A 17,592-nucleotide genomic window follows, 5' to 3' on the forward strand; every position below is an offset into this window, starting at 1 on the left:
TCGAGAGAAGCCCAGGACTAGGCAGGGAAGAGCCTGGATTACACCCTCAGGTCCCCAGACAAGCAAGAGTTCCTCTTGACCCCACCTCTTGGGTGGGTAGAGAGAAAAGTTTTCCCCACCTTTGGAAGCACAAGTTGGACTGGTCTTCCCCCACCCCTTCACTTAGTGAGGCCCAGGGAGGAGGCCTATGTATAGATCCCAGAAGGGAGATGCTATATTTGATACAGCAAGTGAACTGGGGAACTTGATGAGTTGGCCTAGGGCTGAGGGGTCCTCATTGGCTGTGTAACCACAAGTCCTCTCAGAATGTTCCCAGGGGTTTGTTCCCACAGACAAGCCTCCTCAGCATCCTGATAGTCTGGCCTTTACTTGCCCTACATTTCAGGCAGTGCCCTGGCCAGGCATATGCATAGAAATAGGGATCCTAGGTGGGTCCAGCTTACCAAGGAGGAGCCAACTCTAGGTATTAGAGCCCAGGAAGCCTGATACATGGGGTCTTGGAGGCCACCAGAGTTCACAGTAGAGATCTTCTGTCTCCAACACCAAGTCCGTTTCACCAGTGCTCATGGCTCTCTAAGCTATAGTCTACCCCTCCCTTTCTGAACCTTGAGGATTCTGTATGACAAAAACAGGCTAGGCCTGCCTTGACGTAAACAAGATCTTGGGGGCTATGATCAGGTCCAGAAAGTAGAAGTCAGTAGGCCAGTATCCCTGGCTCTTGTCCATCTTCTGGGCCTTCACCCTTGGGAGATCCCCACCCCTCTTTTCAGATGTTACCTTGTCTTTGATTCTAACCTTGACTGAAGGGTAGTTCTTGGCTCACTGCATTGTGTGACAGGAGATATTGAGGGGTGGGAGGGCTTGGTCCAGGTCTCCAAAATGGGGGGAGGCTTCAGACCCTGTCGACAAGCCCATCCCTGCCATTCCTAGAGTGAAAGTGAACGGGGGACCCTGGCGAGCATTCACCTCATACCTGGACTTTGGGAGGAAGGAGGTTCTGTCACAGGCAAACCTCACAGACTTTAGTCTAATTCCTCCATCTGATTGGGGGCCCATTCCTTCACCACCCACCATAAAGTCCAACAGATTCCAGGTTCCAGTATGGAGCCAGGACCTACCAGCCAGGTCTAGAAAATGCTCTGTGGGAAGGGCCTTGGGGACAAGGGTGGGGAACATGCGATTTGAGGGGTGTTAGGGGGGGCCTGACTCCAGGATGTGGGGCATGGGAGCAGTTAGAGATAAGACTAACAATCTGCTCGCTGGGGAAACATGAACTCTGAAAGTTGCCACTCTTCCCCTCCAAGGCTGTATGACCTGAGGCCAAAAGCTGAGCAGCTGAGCCTCTCTGGTCTTTGTCCTTATTTGTACAAGGGAAAGGGTTTGGGACATTAAACGTGTTTTAAAGCACAGGAACAAGGAAGTTTGGGAAGCTTGCAGCAAAAATGTATTGGGGGTTAAGGTAAGAGGAAGTACTCTAGGCAAAAAGCTAATGATGAGACTGAGGGACCAGAGATCTCTGGGGAGCCTGGGGCAAAGTAGGATCTGCAGGCTGCCCACCTGAGGCCTGCTGGATCTAGGGTTTCGGTCAGTGCTGGAGGATGCTGTGTATTCCAGAGAAAGATGGGATTGGAGCAAGTCAGAGCCAAGCAAGTCAGAGTCCCAGGCCAAACCCTTGGGAGTTGGTCACCAGGTGGGCCTGTGGGTGACCTGACAGGTTATGGAGTCTATGAGAAAAACATCTGGACACATAGCAAAGTGTCCCAGAGAGACAAATCCACCATGAGCACACTATGTCTGATTCATCCAGGACTTTGTGCCCTATCCAGAAAGTCTGGGTCAGAGGTCCCAGATTTGCCAGTCCCACACAACTTCAGGGGTTTTATGCTCTAGGACCCTCGTCTCTGGGCTGCTGAATCCCTCTCCAGGAGCCCAGAGAGCTATCTTCTGAGTTCTTCTAGCTTAACTCCTGTCTTTCCCCCTTCTGCTTATAACCCAAGTGGCTGCAGAGGCCCTGGTTGGGCCCAGGTTGCTGTGTAGTTCACGAGGAAATACGCACAAATCACTCCTCTGGACACAGCCCATGTAATTCTTCTTAGACATTAGGAGTTTTCTCTCCCTTGTTTTAATCAACAAGTCCCCAATAAGCCATTTCAGTGAGGCCATTACCAACGGCCCCTAATCTCCCGGGGCTGCCGAGCGAAATGGGATCTCTCAGCTCTTTCGCTGAAAACGCTTTTCTTGTTTTCTTTCTCCAACATGCTGGAACCCGGCCAACTCCTCGCCAGTTCCATTAACTTAATGAGGGCTGACAGTCTGCAACAAACGTCCTCATAATCTCCCCAGGACCGAAGCAGGGTTCTCCCCAGCACTTGTTCAGACCCCAACCTTCCCAGCTTCTCCCCAGGATTGAAATGGGTCCTCTCCAGTGCCTGTCCATACCCCAACCTTGTTAGCTTTTTACCTCTATGCCCCAGTTTTCCTCCTTGTACAAACCTAGACAAAGACATGTCTTTGCCATTCCTACTCAGCAGCTCCACACAGGTTCCCCCTAGACTTTCGGGCCATCAGTTTACCTTGGGGCACTAGCACCTCTGTCTCCCAGTGGATTTAGAGACAATGTGTGAGTCTCAGAGCTACCAGCATGTCCGGCCCTTGGCAGTCCTTCCTCCCAGGATACTTTTTTGTCAACATGAAAACTTTATCTATTCTTTTCTTTCTGATTTCTCTAGCTCCTGAGACACCCAAAAGATCAAAGAATTTACTGGAGCCTTCTGAGTCCCAGAGTAGCAATGGGTTTGGGAGTTTTTCTTACAGGGCAGGAAGTTTCCCTCTTTGCCCTAGCCTACCATCTTTGGGAGAGGGTCCAGGCCAAGAATTGTGGTCTCTACTAGCACAAAAAAGGGAGGACCAGGTTGATACCCAAAGTAGACGTCTATCCTATGCCGACAACCCCTTCCCCTGATGTGAAAACACGGGCCTCAAAAGTGCCAAGAGCTGTGGGGTGGGGCTGAGTACTCACCTGCACACCCAGTGGTCCAAACTCGGAGCCAGATCAGCCTCTCCCCATCAACCACACTTCCTGTTGTTTGATTTTTTTTTTTTCAGACAAGGTCTTGCTATGAGGTCTTGGTTTGTTTGGAACTTACTATGTTGACTAGGCTGACCCCAAAGTTGTGGCAATCCTCCTGCCTTATTCTCCCAAGTGCTGAGATTACGGGTGTGTGCCACCGAGTCTAACTGGTCTCCTTTCATGAGGCACACATCTCACAAAGACGGGCCACTGTCCTGAGATATACGGGTGTCCTGAATGGGCCCTCCTCCCGTGGCACTCTTACTCCTCCACAGGGGTGAACAAAAGCAAGGACACGGAGTGGTGCCGCTATGTGCCCATACATCTGCGGAAGCCACCACACAGGGTTCAGCATCTCTGAACCTGCAGTCTGTCTGCAAAGGGAGCCTCCCGGAACACCCCTCGGTTTAGCATGAGGACAAGGTGTGCTCACAAAACTAAGGCATGGCGTTCAGCATGGCTGTGCCGCCTGATGTTGGTTTCTGGGTAGTTTGTTTGTGTTCGTCTATTGTTTTATGTGAGCCTATTGGAACAGGAACTACACAGAACCTCCTCAGGCCACACTGCTACACAATCCTCGTTTCTGTGGGCCAGCGTGCCTGGACTCCTTACAGCTTGCATCTCCCACCTTGCCCTCAGCTCATCCTCTCCCACCCTAAATGGTATCAGTCTCCTTGGATGAACGATTTCTCCACTCTGTTTAATCTTTTGAAATACCCCTTAAAACTGTTATTGTATGACTACAGTCATTTCCTTTGTCCTCAGGTTCACTTTCTGCCTTCTTAGTTACTCTAGGTATGGTCAGAAAATATGAAATGGAAAATTCTAGAAATAAACATTGCGTAAGTTTTTAATTACTTGTCATTCTAGTAGTGTTATGAGATTCATGCCATCACGCTGTCCCACCTGGGATATGAGTCAGGCCCCTGTCCCCCATATCCAACAATTTATACCTACCCATTAACCACTTAGTAACTGTCTCAGGTCTGTCATCTGGGTGTCACAAGGCTTGCCTTTAAACTCTTACTTAATAATAAAACATAATACACAATAGTTAAAAAAATATTACACCAGTCATAGTGCTGGCCATTCAGATATGCCAAAGAGAAGCCATAAAGTATATCCTTTGAATGAAAAGAAGAAAGTTCCTGAGTTAACAAGGAAAGAAAACAGTGGCATGCTGGGTTGCCAAGACCCACGGGAAGAACAAATCTGTAAAACTGTAAAGAAGGAAAAAGAAGCGCTAATTGTGTTGTCTCTCCTCTCGCTACACAGCTCATAACTGCTCATGGCTTTGGGCATCTGCTTGACATCTTGGAGCATGTTCCTTGTAGGTAAAGGGAACTACTGTGTTCACAGAAGTGCTTGGCTCATGCCCATCACACAGGGCAGACTGCTCGTGTGTCAGGCAGGGGCCCCATACACATAGCTTGGCCCCCACTCTCCTCTAGGAGGAGGGATTGAAGGTGTTTTTACAAACTGAACCACTCTTGGCTGTCTTATTGTCTCCAAATTCTGCCTTTCATTACCTTGACTTTTCTGGCAAAGGCACCCTATTCTGTGTCTGTGTGTCCCCACTAATGAGGTCCCTGCCTGTTGGTTCAGCTCCTTACGAAGCCCTTCCACACAAGCTTCCCTCACTCTTATCTGCTCTCTTCTGGGTATACCCCAAAGGACAATGCTGGTGGCATGGGGTGGAGCTTATTTGGGGTTTTCTTCTGGTCTTAGGGCCACTATGGAGGGTAGGTCCTGCTATAGTCTGCCCTCTTCACCCCCAGGGCATGTGGGCTCCATCTGAGCCCCATAGCACAGGCCACAGGTTTCTACAGAGGCACTTCTCTCTAAAACCCCTTCCCCACACATCGACACTCTCCTCTGTGGTAGACTTGGGTGCCACCATCACCCCCAGGCCTGAGAGGCCTCTGAGAAAGAATTAGGCCTGTCCATCCTTCTACCACAAGACAGCCCTCTGCAGTTTGGGGGTCAAGTTGTATTGCGCTGCACATGCTGAGTTTGAGTTCACTTACGTTCACCTCCATGATGCTGAGCTACCGTGATTTGGACCAAGGGGAGTTAATATAAATTCAACCAAGTGAACTCGCACGGGTGAGGAGGAGCTAGTAATTTTATACCTGATCTGGGTCATGCGGTCTCTGAGGGTCCAAAGGAATATTATAGCATCTGCCATTCAGGCCTCTATAACAAAACACCTTCAACTGAGAAAACGTATGAATTCAGTATCTGGAGAGTACCTTTCAAGAGTTTCCTAAGGCTTCTGTACGCTGCACAGGGGGCACCTTTTGTGGAGCCTCACATGGCTGGAGTGAACAAGCTTCTTGGACAGCAGTGACTGTAATGGCCACAATGGTTTCTTCTGTTCCTCCTCCTCTGCTGCTTCTTTTTGAGATAGGGTCTCATGTGCCCCAGGCTGGCCTCAAACTCACTCCAGTTGTTGAAACTGATCTTGAACTTCTGATCCTCCTGTCTCTACCTCCTCAGTCGTGAAATTATAGATATACATCAGCTGGCTTATGCTAGGGATTTGGTGCCTGCTAAGCGAGAACTTGTCGGAGCCCCATCCCCAGCTCGTCAGGCTTCTTTGAAAGGAATACTAATCCCATTCATGAGCGCTCTGCCCTCATGACCTAATCCCTTCCCAGAGACTCTGCTTTCCGATGCCACCGCACAGGGAATGCATAAGGCTTACAGACAGATTGCAGTATCACCACCCAGATCACACCATTCAAACTTGGCTTCCTCAAGTTTATGTCCTTTTCACATGCTCACACAGCCCCTGAATCCCCAGAGCTCTGAGAATCTTATCTTATGCCAGTACTGACACAAGAGTCCTCAGTGTCCAAAATGAGTGAGGCCAGGGTCAGACTCATCCTGAGGCAAATTGGTCTCCAGAGCTATTAGCCTGTGAAATCACAAAGGCCCTGAGCTTCCAAATTACTATAGTGGGGCCATTCTAAAGATGACGTCCCCTCACAAAAGGAAGAAATGAACAAGAAGGAAAGAGTGACGGGAAAGAGTGTAGTGTCTCAAATACATCTAAACCTCAACCAGACAGATAGCACTAACTTGTAAGGGCTGAGAATCATTAGTCTTTGTCCCACTTTCTGAGTACGCTAAGCCAAGATTCCACATAGCTGTGACACTGTGACTTGACTGGATATATCCCATATGTCATCCAGGCTGGAGTTCGGTGCTGATGGCTCTGCCACTCTGGGTTTTAGAGATAAGCCTACCCACATGGCTGGACTAGGAATTTCTCCTGTAGTCCCACCATGCATCAGTTCTGCCTCAGCTCTGCATGTAGTTCTTTGGGTTATCTTCTGCGTGAAGACAGCTCTGCCCTAGGCTCCTATACCAGGTAGAAATGGCCCCATGAAGGCCACTGAGACTTGCCACCCACTGGAGGGGTAGTCACTGTGCCAACACTTTACTTGGCCACTGCAGCCCCAGCTGGGGCATCACGGGAAGCCTGAGCTGGAACTCAGGAAGCAGAGGCTTGAGACATAAGGGATAAGATGACCTTGAAGCTCCCTGAAATGCCTCCATGGGCTGTGTGTCACCTGGTGAGCGGCACCAGCTCCCCTTCGGGCATATCACGTTCTGACCTCCTCCCTTTCTGCTGTCTCGTGAACACACTTTTTTCATTCTCTCCCATTTGGCTGGTTGGTTTGAAAAAGGGTCTTATTGTGTATCTTGCTGTGTGGTCCTGGCTGGCCTGGTGCTAGTCCAGGCTGACTTGAACTCTAGGCCGTCCTCCTGTCTCAGCCTCATGAATGCTGAGACTACACAAGTATGTAGTCCACCATGCCTGGAGGCATTTCATGTTTTTCTTCCATCTGGCAGCTGTCTTATCCAGGTGGGTACATTTTTTTTTTTTTTTTTTTGCTTTCCTTGTGAGTATCACTGGCTTGTGACTTTCCTTTTACTTTGTACTATGAGCAATCAAGAGAGGCTAGGCAGCACCATGAACACTTTGCTGAGGGATATCCTCTGGTAAATAGACTTGTTCGTTTCTCAGCAGTGCCATCCTATACAGACACTAAGACCCTGGGACACAATCCCACCAGGTTCCTCGCTACTTCATGGCTCTATGTTCCCACGAAGCCCTCTCCAGCTTGTTCTCCCCTCTCCCCACTACCACCAGCACCCCAGCTGTAGCTCTTTGCCAGTCCCCACACCTAAATCTCTAAATCTCTAAAGCTCTGGCCTTCTGAGACCACACCTAGGCCATCCTCAGTCTCTCTTCACGAGCTTCAGACCCCTTCTGGCCCCTGCCTGTTCCTTCTCCCAACACTGCCTTTCATCAACACCCCATTCTCGGTGCCAAGTTCAGGATTAGCCCCGTGACAAAAATGCCTGAGACTGGGCGATTTACAAACAATAAAGATGTACTGTACACAATTCTAAAGACTGAGAAATTCAGAATCAAGGCTCTGAGAGATTCAGGATCTAGTGAGGACTACGTCTGCCCCATAGATAGTGTCTTCTGTGTGTCCTGTGGCAGATGGCAGAAGGGTAAAAGAGATAACTAAAGCCCCTCGGGCTTCTTGTATAAGATCATTAACCCTATTCATGTGGGTGCCCCTCTCATGACCTAATGTCCTCCCAAAGGCCCCACCACAGTCTCCTTGGAGATGAAGTTTTAGTGTATGCAGACACTCAGACCCAAGAGCCTTGACTCTGGGGAAACAAAATTGCCCTCCTCTTTCAGCTCTGGGACAGTCGAAATGGGTGACCTTTGCATTGCAGCCACCTGCCCCCTGAGACCCTGCAGAATGTTAGTGCCAAACAAGAATGTCTGCTATGGCTTGTCTGGGCGGGGGCCCAGCAAGGGGTGGCTCACATTGATGGCTGATATGGAAATAATTTGACAAAGACACAAGAACCACCCGTTGAACACTGTACGTGATGAGACACCACTTAGACCTGCCAAGAGAGTCAAAATTCACTGACACTGGGTCGTGGGCTGCCCGGAGAATGTGGATGTCACCAGGCGTAGTAGGGAGCTGCAGCAAGGATTGCAGGGTTGGGTGGGGGAATCTCAAGAGTTGGACTTTGTCCCATGGACACATCCCCTGTGATCCACAATTTGAGGATAGGCTGCCATGCCTACAGGGAGGGAATGAGACCAACTTCAGTGTACCCTGGGTGCCTGCCAGGGTTCGTGGGACACTCTGAGAAAAGCGGTTCTCTCCATTTTCCAGAGCCTCCCTATCTCTCTAGCTGAGCTCTCTGCAGCGATCTGCAGGACAGTCACCCCTGCTACAATGCCCACCTCAGTGCACACGTCAGCATGGTCGCACCCTGCAGCCATCACCACTAGCTAACCTTAGAGCGTTTCATCGCTCTCAAAAGCCACCTTCACCCATCAGCAGTCACTCCCTGTCCTCCCCGCCTAAAGAACCACCAATCTCGCATTTCTACAACGTGCTATTCTGAGCATTTAATGGAACTGGAGGTCTACAGCATGGGGTCCATCGTGGCTGGCTTCTTTTACCTAGCACAATGCCTTGTAGGGCATTATCCATTTTGTGATACACGTCAACATGTCAACACTCTTAGTTTGTATGGCTGAATGATATTCAGTCGCATGGGCAAACCATGTCTGTCTACTGACGGAGTTGTTACTTGAATGTATGTCTTCATTTCTTGGGATACGTATGTAGAGGTGGGGTTGTTATGTGTTAAATATTTTTGAGAAACCACCAGCCAGCCTGCTTCTACTACAGCAGAGGAAACACATTTTTCTGGTCAGCGTATAGCCACCGCTTTGAAAATGCGGCATCACCTCTGAGGTGGAGGCATCCCAGAGCTGATGAGCAAGGCAATGCCTGGCTTTGCGCTCACAGGAAACTCTGGTATTCAGACCTGGAGAAGGGAATGTGCGTCACAGCACTGTCCACAGCCCTGAGGCCTAGCACTCGCCACCCCTTTGTCAGGAGGAAAGAAAATGAATAAACATGGATGTTCATGCTAAGGAGAACTTTATGCCGGCTCGCATGACCGAGCCAGTGGCAGACAGCCACATAAGGGCCTCTCAGCAATGGAGTACTAATACGGAGTCAGGGTTGGACAACCTTGGCATAAGTTTATCTGCTCGTTTGTTTTGAGACAGGGTCTCACTCTCTGGCCCAGGTTGGCCTCACACTCACAGCAATCCTTCTGCCTCAGCTTCCAGAGTGCTAGGATTATAGTGTGTGCAACAATGCCTAGCTTTTTTTATTTCAGTAAATCACCAAAATTAAAAATATATGCCTTCTGGATCACATATAGATATAATCAAGAATATATATGAAAACAAAAACCAAGGGATGAAGAACATAGGGGTGGTTACTCCAGCTAAGATTGAAGGCTCTCGAGACCACAGTCGTGATTGATGAGGTGACATATTCATGGAGTCCCACTTTTCACCCACTTTCAGGCCTTTCATGGGGATGGAAAGAGAACAGAGCCATATCTCCTCAGGCCATGCCTGGAATGAAGGGTTTCAGGCAGCCTCCAGTTCGTCAAGCATTCTTCTCTAATAGCTCACGCTCCCTGGATTCTGTGAAGAAACCTTTATCTAGCCCAAGGCTATGCAGGCGTTAGGTAGCCTTTCACAACCCAGTCTCTCTACCTTCCTGTTCAAGGCCTGACAAACTAGCTTTGCAGCTGTGGGGAGAAAAAAATTACAGTATCTAGCTCTTATGGTGTCCAAGCACATCTACCGAGAACATTGGTTCCCTGTTGAAACAGCTTCGGTGATAGACGCAGAGGCCACATGTGTGTTTATGGCATCTAAGGTCTTGCTCTGTCCTGTAGCCCTGCCCACCATGCAGCTTTACTGGGATTTTTCTTTGTGCTGTGGATATGCGAGTGTGTGTGTGTGTGTAAAATGCAGGCATGCAGGCCACAGTACACATATGATGGTCAGAGGATGTCCTCAGGTATTTACCCTGCCTTCTGCCTTGTGTCATTCACAGCTGCCAGCTGGCCTGCCCACGAGCTTGCAGGGATTCTCCTATCTCACCATGGGAGCACTGGCGTTACAAATGTGCACTACTCTGTCTTGCTTTACATGGGTTCTGGAGATCCGAACTCATTCCTCATGTTTGTGTGACAAGCACTTTACCCCTTGAACCGTCTCTCCAACCCTATGACCACCATTTGTTTGTCTGTTTGCAAGACAGGGTCTCAGATAGGCCCAGGTGACCTTGAACTTCTGATCTTCTTGTTCCCAACTCCTGAGTTGCTGGGATTATAGGGTGAGCCACCGTGCCTGGTTTATATGAGATCAAACCCAGGGGCCTCACATATGCGCAGCAAGTGCTGTACCAGAGAGCCATTACCCATCTCACTGTGATACCTGAACTCTGACTGTGTAAGTCTTCAACACTGTAGCTGTTTTTCAGAACTGCCATGGGGATAGTGCTTAGCATTTTCATAAATATTTTAAGATCAGACTGTCAATTTCAAAAGGTAGAAAGACAACAAAAACTATAGAAACTGGAACGAGAAATCTGTACCAAAGCTTGAAGAAAATCTTGTAAATAAGAAGGGCTTTTTCTTGCTTTTTTTGTTTTGTTTTGTTTTGTTTAAAACAGGATCTCATTGTATTGCTCTGGCTGTCCTGGAACTCACTGAATAAGACCAGGCTGGCTTTGAATCACAGAAATCTGTCTGCCTTTGCATCCCAAGTAACTGGGACTAAAGGTGTATGCCCAGCTACACTGAGGGTTTTTTAAATGTTTTTATTATTTTTATGTGTGTGAGTGTTCTGCCAGCATGTACATGTGTGTACCATGTGATTACAGTGCTCTCAAGACCAGAAGAAGGCTTTGGAGCTGCCATGTAGATGTTAAAAATCAAACCCATATCCTCTAGAAGAGCAAGCCAATGCTCTTTATCCCAGAGTCATCTCTCCAGCCCCACAGATAAGAACATGTTATAGCCTTCATGAATTCAAGTCACCTTCAGCTCTCATTGGTGTTCAGTGCTTGGCTGCCTATAGCTCTCACCTGTGAGCAATTTAAATAGATGTAGTAACTTTGGCACTATTACAGTATTTTGTGGTCTAATTATTTGTTCCCAGCAGACAGTAAGATAATGGATTGTTAGCTTTCAACTTTTAGTTGAACCAGGCTTGTTCCTCTTTCAATCCTCATTCTTGGCCCCCAAATTTCTGGGATCACAGGCATGAGCTACCTGAGCTACCATGTCCATGGCCAGCAAGGTCAGGATTTGCTAAATTTACTTTTTAATTCTTCTTCTTCTTCTTCTTCTTCTTCTTCTTCTTCTTCTTCTTCTTCTTCTTCTTCTTCTTCTTCTTCTTCTTCTTCTTCTTTGGTTTAGTTTTCGTTGTTGTTTAGTTGTTTTTGTTTGTTTGTTTGTTTCTGCTTTTTTCGAACAAGGTCTCTCTGTGTAGCCCTAGCTGTCGTGGAACTCACTATGTAGACCAAACTGGCCTTGAACTCACAGAGAGTCACCTGATTCTGGCTCCTAAGTGCTTTATTCTACTGTGAAATTACATTTTATTTGTATAAGACTTTATGGACACTGTTGGAAAATATGGGACACACTATCTCAGGAACAAAGTGATTTCTACATTATCATTAAACTTGATGTGTGCTTAGTGTTTAGGATTTTTTTGTTTGTTTCAATTTTCATTTTTGTTCTTTTTTTTAAAATTGTGTTTCCTACTTTCCTAGGAGTTGTGTTTTTAATTAGGACGAGGCCTTGAACTTTATCAAGTGCTTTTCTGCATCTTTTGAGTTGATTATATGTTTTTTTTTCTTGTTCTGTTGATGTGGTGAGCTCTCCTGGTTGATTTTCAAATGTTAAGCCAGCCTTGCATAACTGGATTAAGCCACGCTGATCCTGCATCTTGACATGAGCCCTGGTTCTCACTGGCTGCTGGTTTTTAGAGGCTGCTTCCACATCCAGGACAGACGTTACCCTTGAGTTTTCTTTCAGGAATATCCTTGTCAGATTTGGGTATCAAGGCCAGACCCCCTCGTAAAAGCCCTGTAAGAAGCTTTGTATATAGTTGTGAACTTCTTCTTTCGTGTTGGGAAGGACTCACTGGTGAATCATCTAGACCGACTTCTTTGTAGGAAGATCGTTAAAATTCCAAGTGTAATTCCATTAACATAGGGCAGTTTGTATTTGTTTCTTCTTCTCTTAAAATGTGTTTTGATGAGTTAATCTATTTTATTTATACTATCAAAATTGTTTTTGCTCATATTATCCTCTGAATGGTTTTTTTTTTTTTTTATGTCTCTAGCTCCACAGTGATGTTCATTTTTTAACTCCCAACATTGGTGATTTGTGATCCCCCTCACCCCATTCCATCCATCTTGCTAAAAGTTTTATCAATTTTATTAGTCTCTTTGGAAAGCCAAATGTTAGCTTTGTTGATTTTCTTTAATGCAGCATTCATTTTTTTATTTCATCAACTTACAGCCTTATCTTTACTATTTCTTTCCTTCTACTTCCTTCACGTTTAAATTGGTTTTGTGTTTTGTTTTTTGGCTTTTTTTTTTTTTTTTTTTTAACTTGAGCTGGATCTCAGCCTCTCCTTTAGTAAACACACTTAAGGCCATATATTATCTTCCCCTCAGTGTCCATATTTCAATGCAGTACCAACATTTTGTTTAATTATATTTTTGGAAGCACGATTTTTAAATTTTTATCACGATCATTTACATGTGTGTGCGGAGGGGTGCGTGTGCCATGGCCCTTATGTGGAAGTCAGAGGACAACTTTTGAGAGTTAGTTTTTCTCCTTCCACCATGCAAGTCCCGGGGGATCAGACTCGGGTCTTCAGATTTAGCAGTAAGCACCCTTACCCACTGGGCCATCCTGCCATCGTCAAGACCGGCGTCTTGCTAAGTAGCCCAGGTTGTGATCTTCAAGACTTGGCCTCCTAAGGTGCTGAGATTATAGATGTATACCCCACACTCAATTTAGTTATAATTTTTGATACATTTTTGTTATTCAATTAAAACTATTTTCTAATTCATATAAGATTCTTTTTCCTTGACCTTGGGTTACTGAGACCACTTAATTTTCCAAAACACTTGGGGATTTCCTAGTAATATTTTAAATTTGTAGTTTAATTTTATTGTGGTCATGCAAAACATGATTTAATTTCTTTGAAATTTGTTGAAACTTGCTTTTAACACCTAGCACTTGGTGTCCTTGTAAATACTTGTATGTGCTGGCCCGTGATGGCGTGGTTCTGTCCGTGTCGGTTAGGGCAGACTGGCACTCAGATTGTTTGTATTTCTTTCTGCTGATGTTTCGCCAATCCTTTCGATCCATAACCATTATATAGCTGTAGATTTTTCTTTTATCATTTTGTTCTCCCAGTTTGCTCTATATGTTTTAAGGCTCTATTTGTAGGTGCATATAGATTTGAAATGGATCTTTTCCTGCTGAACTGACACTTTTTCATATAGGCGCCGGTGGAAACCCTGAACAACCTTGGATGCCATTCTTCAAGTGCTGTGCACTTTTTTTTTTTTTTTTTTTTTGAGACAGGGTCTCTTCACTGATCTGAAACTTGCCAAGTGGGCTCAGATAGTCGGCCAGTGAGCCCAGGTATCTCCTGTCTCCACTCTCCAGCCTTAGGATTGCAAACACATGCTGCCACACCTAGAATTTTTGTAACCTTTAATTAGGGTTCTGGGGAAGGAAAGCAGGTCCTTGCGCTGGTGAGATAAGCTCTTTACCAGGTAACCCTGAGCTGGTAACTTTGTAACTCTGAGATCTTTGTCTGACTGGGCAGGCCTGGTGCTGGTGCGCAGATGCTATGTTTAGAGAACTATGCTAGGATACCTGTTTCTCTGCCCCTTTCTTTTCAGTCTCTTTGTTTACCCTTTTAGTGAGTTCATGTCTTAGCTTTTTAATCCTGACTAACAATTCTCATCTATTTAGTGGAATATGAATTCACTTAGATGCACATCCTCTAACCATATTCTTATCCATTTTTTCTTACTATTTTTCTTTATTTTTTACTACATTGTCTCTTTTATCAAATCACCAATTGCATTCTGAATTTCCACTATTGTGTTGCCCTTTCTCTCTCTCTTATTTATTTACTTATTGTTAGAGGGAATCATGGAATGCGGTTGAGACGGCACCTCGGGTAACCCAGGCAGGCCTCAAACCTCTGTGTAGCTAAGGATGACCTTGAACCACCTGATCCTCCTGCCTCCACCTCCCAAGTGCTGGAATTACAGGCATGTGCTACCATGCCTGACTTTTATAGAATTTCTTTTTCAGTATTTGGAGATAGTTTCCATCATAGGGTGAAAGCCCTCATCTCTTCATCTATTTTCTTGACTCTATCCATCACAGTTATCGTAAAGCTCTCATCTAGAAAGTCTGATGCAAGCCACAGCCATCTATCTACCAATGACTCTGTAGGCCAGACTCTGGGCTGCCCTGCCGGACGCACTCCTGGGGGCTGAGCAGTGTCAGCCTCACATGCCTGAAGCTGTCAGCTGTCATCCGAACCCTTCAGCTCTCCTCCTTCACCCACCAGCAGGCTAGCTCGGACTTGTCGGGGAGGCAGAAGTTTTCTGAGAGGGTAAAAGTGAAATCTGCAGGTCTTTTGAGGCCGAAGCTTACAGCACTGCGGTGGAAACAGATTCAGACCTTCAATGGCAAGAGCAAAGAGGGATTTTCATCTATCTTTAACAGCCTCTATGTTCATACTCCTCCCTAAAAAAACAAAGTTCTTTCTCCCCCCAACACACTTAGAGGTTTCAGTGTTTGCAGACAACACCTCATGTCCCAGCCTTCTGTCTTCTGCCTTTTTTGTTTTCTGCTCCTAAAATCAATGCTAAATATTATACAAGGCTGAATTCACAACCTCTAAATTCCAATTAATAGCTTCCTTCATTTTTCTTTCCTTCCTTCTTCCCTTCCTTCCTTTCTCTCTTCTCCTCTGTGCTAGGGATTGAAACCAGTTCATGCTAGACAAGCATTCTACCACTAATCTATGTTCCCAGCACCACCCCTGCTTTTTATGTAGTCCTAATTGGCCTAGAACTCACTGTATAGTCCAGGCAAGCCTCCAAGTTACAGAGATCCACCTGCCTCTGCTTTCTGAGTACTGGGCTTAAAGGCATGTGCCAACATACCCAGCTCCCCTGCCTTCTTTTTTTTTTAACTTTTTAAAGTTTTGTTTATTTATCTTATGTATATATGTTTTACCTACATGTGTATATGTGCAGCATGTGTGTGTGGTGTCCTTCTAGTTCGGAATAGGGCATTGAATCTCCTGGAACCAGAGTTACAGATGGTGGTAAGATGCCACGTGGGTGCTGGGAACTGAACCCAGGACTTCTGGAAGTATAAGCAGCAAGTACTCTTAACTGCTGCGTCATTTTTTTCAGGCAGGATCTCTCTAAATAGTGCAGGTTGGCCTTGAACTCACTCTGTTTCCCAGGAAAGGCCTGAATTTATGATCCTCCTGCCTCAGCCTTCTAAATATCTGGGATTATGGGTCCAGCTTCTAATTTCCTTATTAGCTGTCTACTACTGAGCAGCAAACCATAGCCAATGTTGTGGTTTTAACACTTATTTGTCTTGCTCACAGTTCCCTGGGTCTGGAGCCTGGACTCAGCTCTGCTGGAAGGTGGTTCTGTGGTTGTGCTTGGGATGACTCAGGCAGCAGCAGTCACCGGTAGCTTGCTTAGGGCTGGGTGGTTCAAGATGGCTCGGTCACATGACTACAATCAGCGCTGGCTGATGGCTGGGCACCTCTACGTACTTCCCTGCAACCACCCCAGCCACACTCCCAACACCTGTGGTTTCCACACATGGTGAGCTCCCCAGGACTCTGCAGTCACATTAGGTCACGAGGTCAGCTCAGATTCAGGCAATGTGTAAACAGCTATCTCCTGAAGCTAGAGAGCCTGTAGCAGGTAAGACTGCAGAAAGCATCACCTTCAGCTCTCTAGCTAGGATCTGCTTTTCCCCTTCATCTTCAGCTTTTATATAAGAACAAAACAACAAAAAAAAAACCCAGAAGTTCCAAGATATTTCTGTACAGATGACTAGGTTTTCCTCTAATATGAAAAAGAAATCTGGGCTAGTTTGGACTTGAGGTTTTGGGGGGACCTCAACCAAAATTTTTGGCTGCTTCCTGGGGCCCCCATCCTAAAATAGTCTGAATCCCAAGCCTGCTGTCCTCAGTGGCAAGAGCCTGCTGGCTTCTCTGTTTCATTTTTACTCCCTCCCGGCAGCACTATGCTCTGTGAGAACCACAGCTATTTCCAAGGGGGAACTGTGTGAAAAAAGATACCCTGATAGCCTTTGTTCTCTGGAATCCTGTCACTTGTATCCTGGTGGCTCTGTAGCCCAGGCTCCACTGTTTTCCCCACAGCCCAGGAAGCCCCACCATTCCATCTGGTGTAGACATTTCCCACACTTCTCTGAGAAGGAAGCACAGCCTGGAGGCTAGGCTGGCTTCCTCTTGCCTCTTGTTTTCTGGGCTCGGGGCCCTTGGAGTCTAGCTTTCCCAAAGGCTCCCAGCAACTCTCTGTTGCCAGTGCGGTTTAGTCTGGCTGGTCAAATTTGAGCTTTACAGACTCTCCTGGTTTCTCCACTGCCTGGATGCCTTCTAGTCTTATTTCTGTGCACTCAGATGTCTGATCACAGGCCTTCTTTCTCCGGTGATGTTTCTAAAAGGACCTTATTTCTAGAAGGAGCCTTAGAGACAAACCAATGAAGAATCCTGAACAGTCTCTGTGAACAGTGCCCTCATGGCACGGCTGTTGTCCTACCCCTCCAAGGGCATTCTCTGACTCTGCTGTTAAGAGTTGCAACCCTTGAGAAACCCTGTCTCGAAAAACCAAAAAAAGAAAAAAAAAAGAAAGAAAGAAAAAAAGAGTTGCAACCCTTGCAAACTGGGGGTACAGACATCCACCCCAGCTCTGAAACACAAGTAGGGAAAGGGTCTTTCTCCCCACCTGTGGTGAGGCAACCCTCCCTTTCCCCTTTAGGAATCCCTAGCCTCTGGCTTCTCTAGAGGCAGGGCAAACCCTGGATAGAATGTTCTCTTTGTTCCTAGAGAGTTCATCCATGTTTGGTCAGGGTACCTTTGACATGTGATGAAGGGTTACCAGCATGAAACCTGCTCACACTCTGCTCCCCCTCCTCCACAGGCTGCGGGAACATCATCGGGCCACCATCAAGGTGATCAGGCGCATGCAGTACTTTGTAGCCAAGAAGAAATTCCAGGTGAGCTCAAGTCCAATTGTGCAATTGGCCCCCAAGAAGACTAGAGTAGTAGTATGCCCTCAGTCTTACATACCAAGATGCTGTGACCATAGTCCTTGAGTCTCCACTACCCCCCAAGACATCAGGCTCCTTCAAGGATAATGGCCCAGGGTTCTCTGTCCCTCCACCTTGATTGTTAACAGGAACTTCATGGCCTTACTTCTCCTTCTGTGCAAGGTTGTGAAAGTGACAACCTGGCAATGTCACCTGGACAAGAAGTGACCTCTGTCCTC

At 46.6% G+C, this 17,592-nt stretch overlaps 1 protein-coding gene across 2 annotated transcripts in view; it reads left to right on the forward strand.

Annotated features, from left to right (window-relative positions):
* Positions 1 to 17,592, forward strand: part of Kcnq1 (potassium voltage-gated channel subfamily Q member 1) — a 321,067-nt gene that overhangs the window by 233,492 nt on the left and 69,983 nt on the right. For both annotated transcript variants that reach the window (XM_038335391.1, XM_038335401.1), the window contains exon 12: positions 17,245 to 17,320. In XM_038335391.1, coding sequence (XP_038191319.1) covers positions 17,245 to 17,320 — 76 coding nt within the window. The remainder of the gene's footprint in view (positions 1 to 17,244; positions 17,321 to 17,592) is intronic.

This window comes from Arvicola amphibius, chromosome 1 (genome assembly GCF_903992535.2).
Source record: "Arvicola amphibius chromosome 1, mArvAmp1.2, whole genome shotgun sequence".
NCBI lineage: Eukaryota > Metazoa > Chordata > Mammalia > Rodentia > Cricetidae > Arvicola > Arvicola amphibius.